Below are 19,227 nucleotides of genomic sequence, written 5' to 3'. Positions count from 1 at the left end.
GTGAAAGAGAGGAAGACCCTCAATGAGATGGATTGACACAGTGGCTGCAACAATGGACTTAAGCACAATAACAATTGTGAAGATGGTGCAGAACTAGGCGGTATTTTGTTCTGTTGTACATAGGGTTGCTATGAATTGGAACTGACTGGAAGGCACCTGACAACAACAGTGGCCCCATCTGCCCCTTTCTTTTCATTCCCCTGTCCCCCATGTACTTGGAGATAGATATTCCCTTTTGTGTTTTTGTCCCTCTCCCTCGCTGATTTTAATAGGTGAATAGATGTGATACTCGCTGTTTACATTCTAGCAAAAATGTCTTTTTTTTTTATTTCGAGGAGTATTTACTCATAAAATCTCATCTAACTGTGAAATAAAGGGTGTTTACCATGTTAAAGGAATTTCAGGTAAATCATTTTATATTTGGAGCCCCTTATGTCTAAGGTGGATACTGTGAGTGCCATCAGGCTGGCCATGAGGAAACTCACTTACCTACCATACAGAGAGCACCAAATTCAGGCTTTTTCTTTTTAACCCAAGATGCACCAATTTGCACAAAATCTGGAGTAATATTTTTTCTAGGGAAAGAAACAAACTTGATCCTCCTTTCAGGTGTAATGGACACTTCCTTTTTTCTGCAGCAGCTGTGGTATAGTGGTGTCTTGGAAGAAATTAGGATATGCTGGGAAGATTTCCAGAGGACTGCTGTATAAAGCCGGCTTTAAACAAAGGTAAACATACGTCCCAGGATCCAAGAAGCCTGAGGCAGTCCATTCTGTTTTTCCTCTTGAGCTTAGGCACATATTGTTTTTTTGGTTGCTGCCCCCCAGGCCACAGATCGATGTGTTTTGGTGGTGGTGAGACATAGGACGACAGAGTTCCATCATTATTATTTCCTCTTGAACCCCTCGTCCATGTAGCTGTAATATCCTTAAATCTCTATTAATGGATAATAGACCCACATGTGGAAGAAATATATACAGAAGAAGGATATGGAGGCTGAATTGAATCTCTGAAATGTGTGTACTTAATCTTAGCTGCCATCTGAGCAGGCTGTTGCTATACAAGTAAGCTATGAAAGGAAGGAAGCTAGCAAGATGTGTGGTAAGGATATTTCTGAAGGCAGGAGAGGCATCTTTGCTATTTACTGAATTCTAAAAGTATAAATTATAGGTCATCAAGCAAATCGGTGCAAATTATGATGAAACACAAAGAACACCTCTCTCAGAATTAGGAAGCATATTTCTAGTTCTCTGCCAAATCACTGTTAGAGTGAAGGAATCTTGGAAAAGACATTTAATGTTTCTGGTTTTCATTTTTGTTATCTCTATAATAAATCTGTTGTTGCCAAGACAATTTTGACTTGTAGAGACCATACAGGACAGAGTAAAACTACCCATAGGGTTTCCAAGGCTGTAAACTTTACAGAAGCCAACTACCACATCTTCCTCCTGCAGAGAAGCTGGCAGTTTGGAATTGGTGAGTTTGAACGGCCAGCCTTTCGGTTAGGAACTACGCCACTGGGGTTCCTTATCTCTACAACAGAGATGCTAAAGCTTGCCTTTATCCCTCCCTTACCCCTGTCATTTCTTTTCTCCCTAATAAAGCAGAGAATCAAAGTTGTCTCTACAGTCCCGAGAAAGTACAACACACCAATGTGAGGGATTATTGCTTCCTCCTCATTATCACTGCCAAGAGTTTTGTCAAAATTGGTAGGAGGATATCCTTTCACCTCACTTGTCCAATTATTCTTTATTTGACTCACATGATCGTTTGCCCCCAGTATTTATTCTTTACCCATTTTAAATTAGTTACAGTATGCTGAACCCGAAGGCCTTTCCAGAGAGCAAGTTTGTGAGCAGCCGAAAAGCAGTTGAAGAACAACTTGGCTCCTTGGAGACAGACCATACCCAGCACTACTTCAGAATCCCTAAGGTAACCAGAAAACTGCAAGGAATGCATCTGGAGAAGAGGGGGAGGAAAGAGTCTGTATCTTCAAATACCTATGAAAGCATAATTATAAGGCATTCTTACAGCTCTTATGGCCACAAACACCACAAATAGAGCTCAGTTGAAAGTAGAAACTTCAGCATTGTGAGAGAGAAAATTTAATTCTTCTTAAACCTCAGTCTTAACTACATTTGCATTTTTATAATTATTCATCTAAACAAGTTTGTGCCAAAATATAAAATAGTGAGTCAACCTTAGGGTGCTAGGAAATATATATGCACATAGAGTCAGAAAGTGGGGATTAATTTTCTGGAGTTTACTGCTTCTCTGCATATGAACTGATTCATCCACAAGTGCTCTTGTAGGGAATGAATTCTAGAAGACTGTCTGGAAAGCCTGGTGGCGTAGTGGTTAAGTGCTATGGCTGCTAACCAAAAGGTCAGCAGTTTGAATCCACCAGGTGCTCCTTGGAAACTCTATGGGGCAGTTCTACTCTGTCCTATAGGATCACTATGAGTCAGAATCAACTCGACGGCAGCAGGTTTGTTTTTTTTTTTTTTGGTTTGCCTGAGTAATTTAACAATTTTAAGGTCAATCCCAGCACTCAAAAATTAATCCAAAGTCAACTTCCTTAAATGTTGCTGCAAAAATGGCATGAGGGCATTACTTGACCTCTTCTAACTTCACATAAGGGAAGGAAAATCAAGATCAACAGCCCAAGGCTGATTTCTATGAGACAGAGGTCAGACATGCCTCCTCTCTCCACCATCTTGATCAATACTGACACCAACCGTTCCTCCCATGGCACTCTCTACTTCTCTACTGGGTTCGATAATTCATGGCAATGGCCACACAGAACTCACAGACCATACTCACAGTTATGGGGTTTATTAGGGAAGTAACAGATTACAATTCAGGTTCCAGAATGCTCAGGATACAGTTCTTCCATCGGGGCAGTCCCTTCTCAAATGTGCTCACAGGCATGCCTCTCTCTGGCCCTTTGGGCCTTTGTCCTGCTTGGGCAAGTATTTCAAAGCTCTTTTAGCTCTGCTGATAAGTACCCCAGTGCACTCCTCTCTGCCAGTGAGCCTTGGCTCGAAGGTGCTCAACTATAGCTCTGTGGGCCAGCAAACCTAGCTCCACCAAGTGTCCAGAGGCACCCTACTCCTCCAGCAAGACTGCTGCCTGAAGGCACTCAGCTTTCTCGCCCCTAGGCTGGGAAGCCCACCACACTGTCTCCTGCTGGTCTCTTCTTCTGCTGTTTCTCTGCCACTGCTTCTTGCTATCTTCTGTATTACAGCTTTATCTCTCTTTAGGTCTCCTGGTTCCAGAAGCTTCTGAGTACAGGGATCCCAGAGCCCAACTCCTGGCTTTTCTTCCTTGGTGGTGGTAAGATCCTCTTCTTCCCATCTCTGGGATGGCTCATTTAGAGCCTAGCAGGATGGCAAAACTGACCAATTCCTTCATTAGGGGTCAATATACATTATTATCATGGTCCCACCTCATCATGTGGTGGGAGTTACAAAGACTAGGGCTAGAAGGGCCATATTAAGTAATTCATTGCACCACAGGCCACCCCTGGCTCTTTTAGCCATTGACCCTTTCATACCTGAAGGATTAATTTCCCCCTCCCAACCATTTTACCAGTCCAAAACAGTTAGTCCTTCTGTAGGATAAAGAATCCTAAAGGTGAGATTACTCAGGTACCAGCCATTCAGGTCTGCTGCAGGTGTCCATCTGATGGGGTCAGGTTCTCCAAAAGTCATCTCAGCTTCACACTTACTGGTGTCTGATAAAATCTGAGAGAAGATCATTCCCTTGCTCTGAGCCTCATGAGGTATCAATGTAACAAAACCTTTAAGGGATGTTAGGTTAAGCCCTGGACTCCAGTCCAGCAGTGCTTCTCCCTTAGTCCACTCTTTCACATAGCTTCTACAAGTATAGTTTTTACAATCACAATTAACCCTGTTAACAATCGACACAACTAAATCATATAACCCTATTAGCATCTCTCCCCCCCTCTCTCCCCCAAACCTATCAGGAAAAGAGGAATCTATTCAGTGGGGATCCTCTGTTGTCACCCTTGTTTAATGTAAGCACATCCAGGAAAGCATGTAAGCCAGTCACTTCATGCCTTTATCTGCCCCCTGCTTTAGATAGCCAATTTCTAAATTGCCCATCCCTATTAAACCTGTACTCTGAGGAGACAAGCACATTCCTTGGTCTTGAAGAATCTTCTGTTCCAGTTGGAACTTTGAGCATCTGCATCCATTAGCAAAGTCCAGTCCAGAGCAAGCCATCAACTTGCAGCAATCTACACCAGTTCACAGTATCAAATATCCTTCTCTTCATTCGGTTAGGTTCTAGTCAGCTCATCCCTAACCATCCAAGATAGGTCACAATGGGGAGCCCCTTCTCTCTCTCTCATCTCTAGCCTCCTTGGGCTAGGTCAGCAGGCCCCACCTATATACTCAGGAGTCTGCACAACTCCCTGAACTTCTGACCAGCCTGTCCTTCCTTCCGCTCACTCTCTCATTCCTATACCCCGTGGGCTAGGTCAAAAGGTACAAAAGGAACATGTCCAAACTCAGCCCAACTCTTCATTGCCGTACTCCCCCCACTTCCACTCACAAGTGGACCCAGGTGGTCACCACAGGTGAGCATACCAAGGTGTCTACTTGCCAGCTTCCTGTCCTGGAAGGGGTTTCCTTCTGATGGGCACTGATTTTCCTGCTTCCGTGCACCCAGGGGCAAACTGCTTCCTTAAAATTCAAAAAGCAAAAGAGTTATTTTTTTTCTGCATGTCCTTCCTTCAAAGGCAAATCTCATGTTCTCTATCAGTTCTGGGTAGGTCTGCGTGTCTTTTCAAATACAAAACCTGGGTGAGGCTCAGGTTTTGAGCCTAAGGCTCCCACTCTGTATAAGGCCACTGTATTCAAACAGCCTGTGTTTCTCTGGGGGAAAATCCTAGCTCCCCTTTTAGCATAGCCAATCAAGTATTGGCTGAAGGCAGAGTTATAGGCTTCCTTTAATCTATAATATCTAGTTTTCATTTCTGTTATACACTTAGGTCTGATTTATAACACTAGGCATGAAAAACATTCAATATCCATAGTACATTCAGATAACCACATAATCCTAAATACATAACCCTTTTTAAAGCATTCCAGTTTCATCTTCTCCCCACCCTTGACTATCTTCCCATTCATATGCATATGGCCTTGGGCCTCTGGCTGGTTGGAACCAGCAGGCCCTGGTCCCCTATCAATCATCTTGCTTATCCAGCCTGGCTTTTGCTCCAAGCCATTCCAAATGAGGCTTTTCTCCTCTGGGCTGCAGCATGACTTTCCTTTCAGTCATTACAGGTAACAACAACCAAAATAACTATCTAAGAATCAAAAGTTTCACTTTCCAAGCCCCTTCATTCTTTCTCTTACAAAGTTCCATGCCTTCATGAGTCTGGAACCATTGCAAAGAACCCTGCTTTTGAAGCCAAATGTAAAAAGTCATGAGGGCGGGGTCTGACCTTCTCTAAATTCACAAAGCGGGAGGAGAATCCAGATCAAGACCCCAAGGCTAATTCCTACTAGGTGGAGGTCAGACATGCCTCATCTGTACCAGTTCTGACACCAGCCATCCCTCCCATGGCACTCTCTACTTCTTTGCTGAGTTCGATAATTTATTGCAATGGCCACGTGGAACTCACAGACCATACTCACAGTTTTGGGATTTCTCAGGGAAATAATGGGTTACGATTCAAGTTTAAGTATGCTTGGGATATAGCTATTCCATCAGGACAGCCTCTTCTCAGCTATGCCCATAGGCACGCCTCTTTCTGGCCCCTCAGCCCCTGCCCTACTTGGGCAAGTATTACAAAGTTCTTTTAGCTCTACTGATAAGTACCCTGAGGTACCCCACTCTGCCAGTGAGCCTTGGTCTGAAGGTGCTCAGCTATAGCTCTGTGGTTCAGCAAACCTAGCTCCACCACGTGCCTGGAGGCACTCTACTCCTTTAACAAGCCTCCTGTTCAAAGGCACTAAGTTCTGTCCATCCACGGGCCAAGAAAGCACTGCACCATCTCTTGCCAGTCTTGCCTGCTGGTCTCTCCTGCTGCTATTTCTCTGCCACTGCTTCTCTTCATCTTCACTGTTACAGCACTCTCTTTATCTTGGTCTTCTTATTCCAGTTGCTTCTCAGTGCAAGGATCCTGGTTCCAAAGGACATGATCCACTCCTAGCTCTTCTTTCTTGGTAGTGGTAAGATCCTCTTCCCTCCTCTGGGATGGCTCATCTGAAGCCTAGCTGGATGGCAAAATTGACCAATCCCTCCATTAGGTTTCCATATACATTATTAGCATGGCCACACCCAATCATTTGGTGGGTTACAAGGACATAACTAGAAGGGCCATATTAAGTAATTCATTTACACCTCAGTTGCTTTCTAAATTCTGCCTCATCTTAGATGATCTTTGTATGACCCGTATATCTTGGGAAACTTTTAAGGCATAGATTTAGTTTTATCTAGAAGTCAACATCAGATTATTCCTAATGACATCCATATAATTGCAAATTATTTGAAGGAAATTTGGAAAGTCCAGGATGAAGAGCTCATTGAAGAAGAACTCTGTATGACATGGTTGTATATTGTTACTTGACTCCTTATTTTGAGTACCTGAGAATCAGTTTTTGCTTTCTGTTGTTTCTGGTGATTTTCATTAATGATTTCCTGTTTCCCTGTGTGTTCATTTAGTTTTACTGTATAGGACTCATCTGGACCAGGGCTAGCATGAGGCAAGGGAGGTGACTAAGGCACAAAATTCAAGCAGGCACTTACTCTCAGGGTTGTGCAAGTGCTGACTTGTGCAATCCTGAAAGTGAGTAAAATGTGTGCCTTACTCATCTCATCTTGGCCCTGATTAATTATTTTTGGGAAAAATATGTGTGTGCATTCTTTGATGCCTAAGATAAAAATACCTTCTTCTAGAGTGGGGTCAGCAAATTATGGCTGGAGGGCCATATCCAGGTTGTGGTCTAGTCTTTTTTTAACTCGGCCTGTGAACTAAGAAAGGCTTTACATTTTTAAATATTTGTTTAAAAAAAAAAAGAGGAAAAAAGGAGAAGAAGGAGAAGAAAGAAGGAAGAAGATTTTACAGAGATGATATATGGTCTGTAAAGTCTAAAGATATTTGCTATCTGACTCTTTACAGAAAAAGTTTGCTTATGTTTGCCTGCCACTTTGGAGCACTGTCTACCTGGACCTATCTTAAAACTTAAACCTGGTTCCCTGCTCAACCTAGACAACATTAATAGGAAACGGAGATAAGAGTCTAAATTCTTCAGCAATCAATTAAATATTTTTGCAAAAGTTTAAATTTATAAAACCAAACTTTCTAGAATGTTCCTTTTACACATTCAACAAAACTTAACAAGAAATACAGTAGATTTGCCAAATATTCATAATGAGTAGATCTAACATCTGGCTTATTTCCTTCAAGCGTTATTCAGAGTTGGCTTTCTGGACCATCTGGAAACAATGAGAGACTACTTAAAGTCTTCACATTGTTCCAAGTTGGACCACAGGGCAAATCGATATGAATTAAATTCCAAAAGGTGCTAGAAAAGAGATATAATACGCCTAGCCCACATTTCTACCAGTAGAATCATGGTGTGCCTCAACCAATGTGGCCCTATCTCATTGTTTTATGATAAAAAACCAGAACCAAACCTGTTGCCATCGAGTCAATTCCAACTCATTGCAACCCTGTAGGACAGAGTAGAACTGCCCCATAGGGTTTATAAGGAGCAGCTGGTAGATTCAAACTGCTGACCTTTTGGTTAGCAGCCAAAGTTCTTATCTGCTGCGCCACCAGGGCTCCTGTCTTATGATAGGCCATGGTTAAGGGCTACTTCCTCTGCCTTGGCCAAGTCTTACTTAAAATTCTTTTAATCACGGTGTGCCAAAAAAGACCGAGGACAAAGGACTTTTATTGTCACAGACAATTGAGTATAAGCATGATTCAGATATTTCTTACATTGCTTCCAGCCTTCCCTTTATAGTCTGAGATGTCTGGACCTCTGAGGATGTTGTGACTCACAATTTATATCATAAGCAGACCTGTAAGGGTTTGCATGTATTCCACAGACAACACTGCAGAAGTTTGCTTCAAAGTGGGGAGGTGTTCTGACTGTTTTATTACCTCTCTTGGGACAGAAACTGGCTGTTGATGACATGTAATCACAACTCTCTTACCTCATTTGGGACAGGTTCACTAGAGACATTTATTACCACATTTTGGACGTTAACATACAGGTTCTATCTATTCTTTAATAGAATCATGGAAAGCAAAGCTAACAAAATCTATAAACAAAGGGACTTTGAGAGGGATTCAACAGTTGTTATATTCTTTTTTTCCTTGATAGAGTTTATCTTCTGGAAAGAGGTCCACTGGTCTTGTTATAACTTGCCTAATAGACGATTTTTAAATTTCATCTATTTCCCAAAAGAAGAAAAAAAATCATTACATGGTGATGTCAAAAATATTAGAAAAACATCTTGTAGAGGTCTTGTGTGACTCCTCATATGTCCTCAATATGGTACAGAGTTTGGGGATCACGGGACATGGCTTCTAGGACCAGTTTGGTGAGTTTAGGTAAGACATAATTTCACCATAGTTCACTTTCTTCATCTCTAAAAATAAGGCTTTTAACATCCATCCTCTCTAAATCATAGAAGGATATTGAAAGAAACTTATGATGAAATGTTTCAAACATACAGGAAAATATAATGAGCATTTATAGAATCACCATGAAGGTATATAAATTCTTAACATTTTTCTGTTGTTCATGACTCATTTTTTTTTTTTTTTCTGGTGCTTTAAGTGAAAGTTTACAGCTCAGTTAGTTTCTCATACATTTATACACACATTGTTATGTGATCCTAGTTGCTATCCCTATAACGTGACAGTACATTCCTCCTTTCCACCCTGGATTTCCTGTGCCCATACTGCCAGCTCCTGTCCCTTTCTGTCTTCTCATCTCGCCTCTGGACAGGAGCTGGGCATTTAGTCTCATGTCTCTACTTGAACTAAGAAGCACACTCTTCATGAGCATCATGTCTTATAGTTCAGTCTGATCTATGTCTGAAGAGTTGGCTTCGGGAATGGTTTTAGTTCTGGGTTAACTGAGAGTTCAGGGGCCATGCCTTCTAGGGTTCCTCTAGTCTCAGTCAGACCATTAAGTCTGGTCTTTTTACATGAATTCAAGTTCTGCACCCCACTTATCTCCTGCTCCGTCAGGGACTTTCTCTTGTGGTCCCTGTCAGGGCAGTCATTGGTGGTAGCTGGGCACCATCTAGCTCTTCTAGCCCAAGTCTGAAGTAGTCTCTGGTTTATATAACCCTTTTTGTCTCTTGAGCTAATATTTTCTTTTGTCTTTGGTGTTCTTCATTCTCCTTTGCTTCAGGTGGGTTGGGACCAATTGATGCATCTCAGATGGCCGCTTGCTAGCTTTTAAGACCCCAGACGCCACTCACCAAAGTGCCATGCAGAACATTTTCTTAATAAACTTTGTTATGCCAGTTGACCTAGATGTCCCCTGAAACTATGGTCCCCAGACCCCAGCCCCTGCTCCTCTGTCCCTCAGAGTGTTTGGCTGTATTCAGGAAACTTTTTAGCTTTTGGTTTAGACCAGTTGTGCTGAATTCCCCTATATTGTGTGTTGTCCTTCCCTTCACCTAAAATAATTCTTGTCTATCTTTATCATCTAGTTAGTGAATACCCTTCTCCCTTCCTTCCCACCATAGAAGAATGTTTTCTTCTGTTTTTAAACCTTTTCTTGAGTTCTTTTAATAGTGGTCATGACTCATTTTTTAAAAAAACTAAATAAATTAACAGGTACCGTAAAGCCGTTTGGGTATTTCTCCCTTGATTCAAGTCCTATTCTTCCCTCCCCAGATCCGGAATTTGTATTTAGCATTCCTGTGTATGTGTTCATATCCTTACTAGATATGCAGATGTCCTTAAATATACGAAATAGTTTTAGTCTTCACATAAATAATATTCCGGATCTATTATTCTGAAATTTGTTTCTTATACTCAATATTATCTTTAAAATTTATCCACGTTGATAAATCTAGGACTAGATTATTGATTTTAACTGCTGTGTTGTATTCCTTTGTGTGAGCATACACTTATTTATGCGTTCCCCAGCTCATGTAAACTTAAGCCATTTCCAATTTTTGCTATTATGAGCAGTTCTGCAGTGAACATTTTTGTGACTGTCTCCCATGCACTGATAACGCTTTGTTGACCAGTGGCTGGTCCAAGTCTGCACTTGGAATGGCACTTCTCTAGGGTAAGAAGTAGCAAGTTGTAGGCTATAAACAATGTCAACTTTACTAGATATTTCCTGAAAGCTTTTCAATTTACTTTCTACCAGAAGTATATGAGGACCCCTTTGTCCCACATTCTCACCAACTCATGGTATTTCAGATTTGAAAAAAATTTGCCAAATTTTGTCATGCTTCTGACTGTTTTGGGAAAGCTAACATTTGTATTTTAAGAATGGAGTTTTCTGTAGGTATGATTTATTGTGTGGAAAATTTCTCTTCCATTTTATTTTGTTAAGTGCTTTTATTGCAAATAGGGGTTAAGTGCTTTTTCTGCATCAGTTGGGATTCTCACATGATTTTCACTTTGGGCATAAAATATTATCTTTTTCATGAATTGATGGTTTTAACTGTAATATTATCATGAGGATTATTACATCATTGTTTGCTAACAAGATTAGCCTGTAGCTTTTCTTTCTTCTGCTACGTTATTTAATTGGGGATCAAGGTTACCCTAGCCTCATAAGGAAGTTGGGGAATGTTTCCTCTTTTTAAAACATGAAACAGTTTATTGAAATTATCTGTTCCTTGAACATTTGGTAGAACTTATCTATAAAACCATCTGAACTTGATTACTATTTTGTGGTAGATTTTTCAGTTTTGATTCAATTTATATAATGGTTATAGACATATTAGATTTTTAGATTTCTTCTTGAATCACTTTAGGTAAGTTTTCTTTTTTAAAGAAATTTTACTTTTGAATTTTCCAATTTACTAGATTATGATTTTTTAATCTGTGTTATATCTATAGTTATGTTCCTATAATATTATAATTCCTAATATTGTTGCTTGGAAACCCTGGTGGCATAGTGGTTAAGTGCTACAGCTGCTAACCAAAAGGCCAGCAGTTCAAATCTGCCACGTGCTCCTTGGAGACTCTATGGGGCCGTTCTACTCTGCCCTATAGGGTCTTTATGAGTCGGAATCGACTCGATCGCAGTGGTTTTGGGTTTTTTTGGAATATTGTTGCTATGAGTTGGGATTGACTTGACAGCAATGGTTGTGTTTTTTTGTGTGTGTGTGTGTGTGTGTGGTCGTAATAGTATTTATTTGTGTTTTCTTCCCTTTCTCTTGATCGTTTATGGCAGATGTTTATTTAGTAGCTGCACTTAATAAACCAGTTTTTAAAATTTACTTTATTGTTTTCACGTTCATTACTTTCTGATCACATTTTTATTCTTTTCACTTGCTTTGGGTTTATTCTTTTCTTAGTTCCAAATAAATTCCACAGATTCATTTTCCATTTCACTAGTTTTCCTTCAGTGTGTCTAATTAGCTGCTTAATTCTTCCACTGAGTGTTTAATTTTAACAACTGTATTTTTCATTTCTAGACTTTTTATTTGGTGTCTTTTCCAATCCATCTGCCCTTTGATCACAGTGGCTCATTTCTTTCTTTTTTTTGTTTTTCTTTTCTTTATACCTTTATTGATTTTTAACTAACTTATTTTATTGTCTTCATCAGTTTCTTTAATTATCTGAAATTCTTAGGGATTTAATCAAGCTTTTTATTGTATACACTCACCCTCACTGATGGTTGATTATTTTCCTATATGTATTGTGTAATTTTGGATTATAAACTCATCTTTGGTGGGGCTTATCTAAGAGAAAATCCAGTGCTTGATTTTAGGGTGTTTTGTTCAGCTCACTTTTGTATTTGTTTTCCCCAAAAGGCCCAAAATGATACAGTGTAAAAAAAAAAAATGCTAATTTTGCCTTAGTTCTCCACCAATCAAATATTTCACAAATATTTCAGTGGTGTTTGTACCGAAGAATTCTTTCACCAAGACCAAAACAAACGTACTTCTTTTTGGCATCTCTCCATGGAAGTGAGTGAATTTTTTTATTTACTCTTTCGTTAATGGTGAAGTATTTTGAAAACCTCAGCCTTCTTTCTATGCATGTGAATATAAAAACACCAAAACCAAACCTGTTGCCATCGAGTCAATTCCAACTCATAGTGACCCTATAAGAATGGCCACCTAGGGTGACCACAGACTGCCACATCTTTCTCCCCCAGAGTGCCTGGTGGGTTCCAACTGCTGACCTTTCAGTTAGCAGCCAAGCTCTTCAACCACTATCACCAGGACTCCTTATTAAAAAAAAAAAAAAAAAAAAAGGAAAAGATAAAAAGGTAAATCCCTACAATACCAAGACTGACTTCCTCTTTCCATGAAGATGGCCAAGGTATGCAGACATTTACTTATTGCTCAGGTTTTTATCTCCCTCTTTACGTCTTACTCTCTTTAAGGCTCAGGTCTCATTTAAAGGCTGTATATGGTGGGAGCATTTTCAGGATATCCACTCTACAATATCAGTAGCCTCAGAAGCCCCTCTTAGGTTTGTGCCAGATTCAAATGAGAGCCCAAATGTAGAAGTGCTTTGAAAACTAATAAGGATTCATTATAACTTCTAAAAAGATGTGTTTTTTAAAGATCTTAACTCTCTTATAGCTTGGGTTAACTTGCTTATCTTTTTTCTCTCTTGATTTAGGGATGCACTTATTTTGATCTAGTGGAACATACAAGCTTTCATGGCTGTGAAGAACAGGCCCTGGATGAGGCTTTTCTTCAAAATCAAGCCTTCTGTTAAGTCTGTCCAAGTGGGAAAGGAGATGGCCAGACTGAAGAAGAGTATGTGCAACTGTGGAAAGCCTTGGAGAAATCAGAATCTCAGAGAGGGGAATTGAAAGCAGAGCAAGTCTCTCTCATCTGGGAAAAGAATGATGGCTTCTTCAGCTGCAGAGTGGCCTCACCATTTGTTCTTTAAAATCCAGTTTTTCATTAGACTCCCTTGTTTTGTAGGCAGTTGACTTGGGAAAAATATAGGCATGTGATTTTCAAATACCATAGAATTTCCTCAAACACAGACAATGAAAACATTTAAAGAGACACTATTTCACATCCAAGTGCTTTCACTGGCAATGTGCCTTAAAAAGGGACAAACTACCAGATGAGGTTTACCATGTAAAATTACTACCATCTACTATGAGGGCCAGGAAGCTCTGAGCTTCTAATTTTAAATCTGCATGTTGCCCTGAGCCATTAGCAAATTGACAGACAAGATTTCACTAGGTCCAGAGGAAAGCTGTACTGAAATCTTAAGGGTTATTCCAGATTTTGGTCTCTCCACTTCCCCTTCCCCAGTCCAAATTAACATTACTAATGAATTGAGTTTCTCAGAACAGTGGTTCCCAACCTGGGCTCTGCAGCAAACTTGTTTATGAAGAATTAAAAAAGAAAAAAAAATGTCTAGGCTCCATTCTCAGATATTTTGATTAAGCAGGCTTTGTATGAAAAGGGAGCCCTGGTGGCACAATGGTTAAGTGCTCAACTGCTAACCAAAAGGTCTGAGGTTCGAACCCACCAGCTGCTCAGCAGGAGAAAAGGCCTAGAAATCTGCTCCCCTAAAGATTACAGCCCAGGAAACCCTATGGGGCAGTTCTACTCTGTCATATAGGGTCACTATGATTGGGAATCGACTTGACCGCACACAACAACAACATTGAAGCCCAAGAATCTGTGTGAGTGATTCTGATACATAGTCTTAAAAAAAAAATCACGTTCCTTCTTTGATGGCCAACCTTCAGATCCTGCACCGTCTGCAGGATAAAATCAGATCCCTTGGTCCTGTCATTCAAGTCCCCTCAATATAATGACAATGTGCCATTACCCCATCCCTCTCACATTCTTCTTCGCCAGCCACCTGGACTGTTCTTATCCCCAAATATCCTAAAGGGCAGGGGTCAGACCTTCTCCACCTTGATTATACTCTTCACCCCTCTCTGTGCAATGCTGACTTGAGAAATACTGGGTTCAAATACGATTATAGAAATAAGACATGTTTTTTCCTGCTTTTTTCAGCTTACTGGAAACAGAAAAATTTAGTAATTTTAGATCAACTCAAGTTATTCTTTTATTTGGGGGTCTTGCTGTCTGCCAGTTTTCCTACAGGCCATATTTCATATGAGAATTTATACCCAATCCACCTCGTTAATACATATTTAACATAGCAGTGTTTCTAGAACTTCAGTAAATATCAGCCTTACCTGGGATGCTAATTAAAAATACCAATTCCTGGGCCCTGCTGGAAACCAACTTTGAGTTGCACAGTGTAAGAGTCGTAGTTTGTAACATGGTGTTTGTCTGATTTAGGGAGAGGCAGCTTTGGATGAAACCTGTCCCCCTCCATTACCCTTCCTGGAGAGCAGCCAGCACCACTTAGTGGGAGGTTAAAGCTGGGGATACATTTTGGGGAGCACAGGGACGCAAATTCCAGGACAAACCCAGGCAGACTGAGATAAGCCTGGATTTACACGAGTTCAAATTGTGTGATTAAAAAGTTAGCAGAGCTCTGGGGTATTTTATCATAATTTATTTCTAAAGAACAGAGCTAAAACCAATACAGATCATAGAAATAGGATTTCTTTAAAATCATTCATGTACTCAAAATGCCAGCAAAACTGAGTGAGCTCACTTCAACTGACATTGTGAACCTGCGAAAGAACTACAATTGAGGAAAGGCTCTCCCTACCATTAAAGTGCCACACCAGCGCTCAGCTGGCCCCGAATCCTGCTGTCTTGTTTAATGAAGGGCTCAGTGATGGTTGATTGGACTGTTCTCTTCATTCTGTGTTGGTGCCAAGTCTCCTACACAGGCTGAATGGAAGGGAGCAAACAACTGTTTAGCTTGTCAACCTGGGTGAACTGAGGTATCGAAAAGTCCCCATTATTTCCTACGTGTTCGAAGCTTCTTTGATTTGCATAGTCCCTTTCTAAATGCCTTGCCTTTTTTTTTTTTTTTTTTAAATTTTAGCCCCTCTCTTTGTGGTCCTCAGTGAAGGTGGACACTTGTTCCATTCCCCTTGCCTCCCACCAATACGCCTCGTTTGTTGGGCAGACAGGCATTCTGTTGCCAGGAGTTAGCTGGAGGCCAAGAGCCCAGATTTTTCTGCTCTTGATCTAATTAGCTGAGACAACTTAAGCGAGGCAAGTGGTAGTTAACACAGTGTCCAAACTGGCACATAGTGGGGAATGCATGAGGTCTAGAGATGGGAAATGAAGAGGAATGTGGCCTTAGGGTGCAACAAGAGCAACAAGATCTGAAGCAATTAGGAACCTGCTCACAAAGAAGAGGCTTTGTTTAGCTTCTGTGGAGACCAAATCGGAGGGGTTCAAAGCTATGAAAGATGTTTTATAGTAAAAAGCAATAAGCCCCTTCTTTTTTAACTTGACCCATAGCACAGGAACAATGGGTCACTCGGTGAGAGCTGGAGGAAGCACATTTGAATTAGATAAAAGGAAATAGTTTTTATGCTCTATGTTTGTCACTTGGGGAGTTTACTTCAGGCAGAATCACTGAGGAAAAAATTTTAGTCAAAAATCATAGTGAAATCTTATTAGAGAATTGCAAGTAATCTCAGGAATTTTAAATTCAGCCAATGAACAACAACACCAAAAATACAGCTCCATGGTCTCTCTCTGTACGTATATAACCATATATATGACAAGTATTTTCGAGGCACTTATAATATCATCAATATTCTGTTGTCTGAGGGAACACTGCTTTCATCAGAGAGCAGGCATCAACCTCAAACTGTGTACCCATATGAATGCTTCCAGAAACTGCAATTTAAGCAGCCACACCACTGATTTGGGGGGGCCTATAAACCCTGGTGGCATAGTCGTTAAGTGCTACAGCTGCTAACCAAAGGGTCAGCAGATCGAATCTGCCAGGTGCTCCTTGGAAACTCTATGAGGCAGTTCTGCTCTGTCCTAGAGGGTCGTTATAGGTCAGAATCGACTCGACGGAACTGGTTTTTTTGGGGGTATTAGCTCCTTTAGGCCACCAGGATTCTATTAAGTGCTTCAGAAGAGGTAATCTAATCTTCTGAATGTGCCTGAAAGATCGAAAGCCCTCCAAACACAAGCAACTCCTCCACTTCTCAACAATAGATCAGGGAGCTGGGAATACTATTTCAGCTGCCTAGGATTTTTTTTTTTTTTTAGGAAAGGTAGGTGAAAAGTGCTGGGCAGAGGGCAGACAATTATCTCTTTGCTATGTGTTAAGCAGCATTCTCGCCTAGCTCATAAATTACTTCCAGCTGTTGGCAACAATTTTCTCCTCATCATGGCGGGAGCAAGAGACCCTGGCAAATGTTGAAGAGCAGTGCCTGTCGCTGATTAAATCCAAGATCCAGCTGGAGGCCAGAGTCAAGGAGCTGTCTGAGCGGGTGGAGGAAGAAGAGGGGATAAATTCTGAGCAGACTGCCAGGGGGTGGAAACTGGAAGATGAATGCTCTGTATTTGCAGAAAGAAATCAATGACCTGGAAACAATATTGGTGAAGTCAGAAAAGGAGAAGCATGCTACACACCACAAGGTACTTTTTCTATGATGTTTGGAAGGACTAGATCCCTGAATTCCACTCAAATCAGGCTTTGGTACCAGACTTGCTCTGTTTAAGTTAATTAACACAGTGGCCTGCAGCTTTTTACAACACGGTGAATCAGAGCCACATAAAATAGTCTGATGAACTGCGTTACCCCAAGTCAAGTTTCACATTTGAAGTTATGGCACACCACTTAATCTCCCAAGTGAAATGTTTTCATTTACTCCAATCTTATTGCATCAGAAATCTAATAGAAAGAGTGAAATGGTTTCATTGGGACACTAAGTATGCTTTTTTTTTGGAAGGAGAGCAAGCATGTTACAGTTTACTAAAAGGTGATTTGGGATGTTTCTGAATCCCCAGCTCTGACATTGATTTGGAATTTGACCTTGCTGATGTCACTTTAATTCCAGTTAAGGATTTTGGTTTTTTGTTTGTTTTAGGTGAGGGTTTCAACTTGTGTGTCTGCATATGGATTGAGAGTAGCTGAGGAGTCTGTATCAGATCTCAGATAATAATTACACTACAAAATGATACCCTAATGTTGACAGAAGGTTACCTAGTGGCCCTTGTGCTACTGATTCCTTTCCATAAAAAGCAAGTGGGCCTGGGATAGCCAGTTTCCGTTATCACACACTCGATCAGCTGGAATTCTTCTTGAACTTGCTTAGGACACTTAGGTATAAAGTTGGTATAAAAAACCAAAAACCAAATCCATTGCTGTCCAGTTGATTCCAACTCACAGAGACCCTATAGGACAGAGTAGAACTGACCCATAAAGTTTCCAAGGAGCGCCTGGTGGATTTGAACTGCCAACCTTTTGGTTAGCAGCTATAGCATTTAACCACTACGCCACCAGGGTTTCCAAAATCAGTATACGCCTCCTAAATCCTCAAAAGAAAGTGCTAAGTTATCTTTGTCGCTGTTGTTAACTGCCATTGAGTTGGCCCCGAACTCTTGGTAACCTCATGCAGACCGTTGTGGTTCATAGGGTTTTCATTGGCTGATTTTTCCGAAGCGGATTGCCAGGCCCCTCTCTACCAAGGTACCTCTAACTGGACTCAAACCTCCAACCTTTTGGTTAGCAGCTGAGCACATTAATCATTTGTGCCACTAGGGACTCCAGATTACCTCTAGTGGTGTTATTGTTATACAATAATATGTACAACACTCTGAAAATGGGCCACTCATAAGTCATAACTCTATTAATAACATTTCATTAACCAAAATGTCTCAATCCCTGCCCATGACAGATAACGGATTATTTTTTGTGGAAGAAAAAGTGAATTTAGAGTTTTTAAAAGTGTATCAGGAATTGGGATAAATTAGCGTCTTTATGACAGTGGATACTTTTTGAATTTCTGTAGTAGAAAAGAGACACGGTGACCTTTCTTAGCCTTATGTCCAACCTTTCCGTAGCAGTGCTAATAAAGGCTTCATTGTCTTCTTCCCTGAGGTCAAGAAACTGACCGAGGAACTAGAGTCTCTAAAAGAGGATCTCAGCAAACTTCACAGTGACCAAGATTGTGCAGGGGCCCACCAGCAAACCTGGGTGACCTGCAGGCAGAGGAGGGAAACCTGAGCAAAGCAGAGGGGAAATTGGAACAGCAAGTTCATTAGGTAAATAGTGATTTAGCGAGCTATCTGTCCATGTGTATGGAGATGTCCAGTTTTTACTTAGTTAATTTCTGTTGACAGATTCAGGAGAACTTGGTAGCATAGCTTATTTCCTTCATTACTTAGATATTAAAAAAGAGGCCTTTTTTTCCCTCCTTAATGTACAGTGAACCACTACAGGCAAAGCAGGACCCCAGCAAATAATCTGTCATGTATGGGTTTTAAATGTAACTTTCATTTTGCTCCAGGGGTATGTTGATAGCAGGCAGTCCCCAGGTTATGAACGTCCCACTTAACTGACAGCTTGTACTTGCTCTTTAATGTTATGTAAATTTGCCCTCACTTTGAAACAATTGAACCAACCCGTGTTTAGAGAAATTCATCACAATCGCCTTCACTTGCTGCACGCGCAGCTTCTAAATCGTTAAAAAGGCTTTGAGCGTTCTCTTCTACCAAACCCCTGATCATTGGGTAGATTCCAACTCAGAGCACTATAAATAAGATAAGGCTAAATAAGAACCTTATGTACCTGTTCTTACTTAATTACAAACTCAACTTATAGACACTGGAACAGATCTCGTTCATAACCCTGTTTGATATACCCCTGGAGCAAAATACCAGGTTCTTTGGGAGCTATAGGGGAAAGTCAGTCACTTTGAGAGATAACCCTTTACCCTTCATCTCAGTGTTCCTCCCCTAAATGTGAAAGTTACATTTAAAACCCATATATGACAGATTATTTGCTGGGGTCCTGCTTTGCCTGTAGTGGTTCAGTGTATGCTAAGGAGGGGAAAAAAAGGCCTCCACATCTAAATAATGAAGGAAATAAGCTATGCTACCAAGTTCTCCTGAATCTGTCAACAGAAATTAACTAAGTAAAAACTGGACATC

At 40.7% G+C, this 19,227-nt stretch overlaps 1 protein-coding gene across 1 annotated transcript in view; it reads left to right on the top strand.

Moving 5' to 3' along the window:
* The window catches only part of MYH15 (myosin heavy chain 15), a 208,390-nt gene that overhangs the window by 126,044 nt on the left and 63,119 nt on the right, over nucleotides 1-19,227 (top strand). Inside the window, 12 exon segments of the mRNA XM_049857882.1 lie at nucleotides 610-701; nucleotides 703-728; nucleotides 1,809-1,932; nucleotides 6,185-6,197; nucleotides 7,454-7,474; nucleotides 7,477-7,579; nucleotides 12,824-12,954; nucleotides 12,957-13,075; nucleotides 16,470-16,628; nucleotides 16,630-16,710; nucleotides 18,176-18,266; nucleotides 18,269-18,339. Of these exon segments, the coding sequence (XP_049713839.1) occupies nucleotides 610-701; nucleotides 703-728; nucleotides 1,809-1,932; nucleotides 6,185-6,197; nucleotides 7,454-7,474; nucleotides 7,477-7,579; nucleotides 12,824-12,954; nucleotides 12,957-13,075; nucleotides 16,470-16,628; nucleotides 16,630-16,710; nucleotides 18,176-18,266; nucleotides 18,269-18,339 (1,031 nt within the window).

This window comes from Elephas maximus, chromosome 18 (assembly GCF_024166365.1).
Source record: "Elephas maximus indicus isolate mEleMax1 chromosome 18, mEleMax1 primary haplotype, whole genome shotgun sequence".
NCBI classification, from domain to species: Eukaryota; Metazoa; Chordata; class Mammalia; order Proboscidea; family Elephantidae; genus Elephas; species Elephas maximus.
The sequence above is the reverse complement of the archived record's forward strand: the minus strand, read 5'-3'. Positions and strand labels throughout refer to the sequence as shown.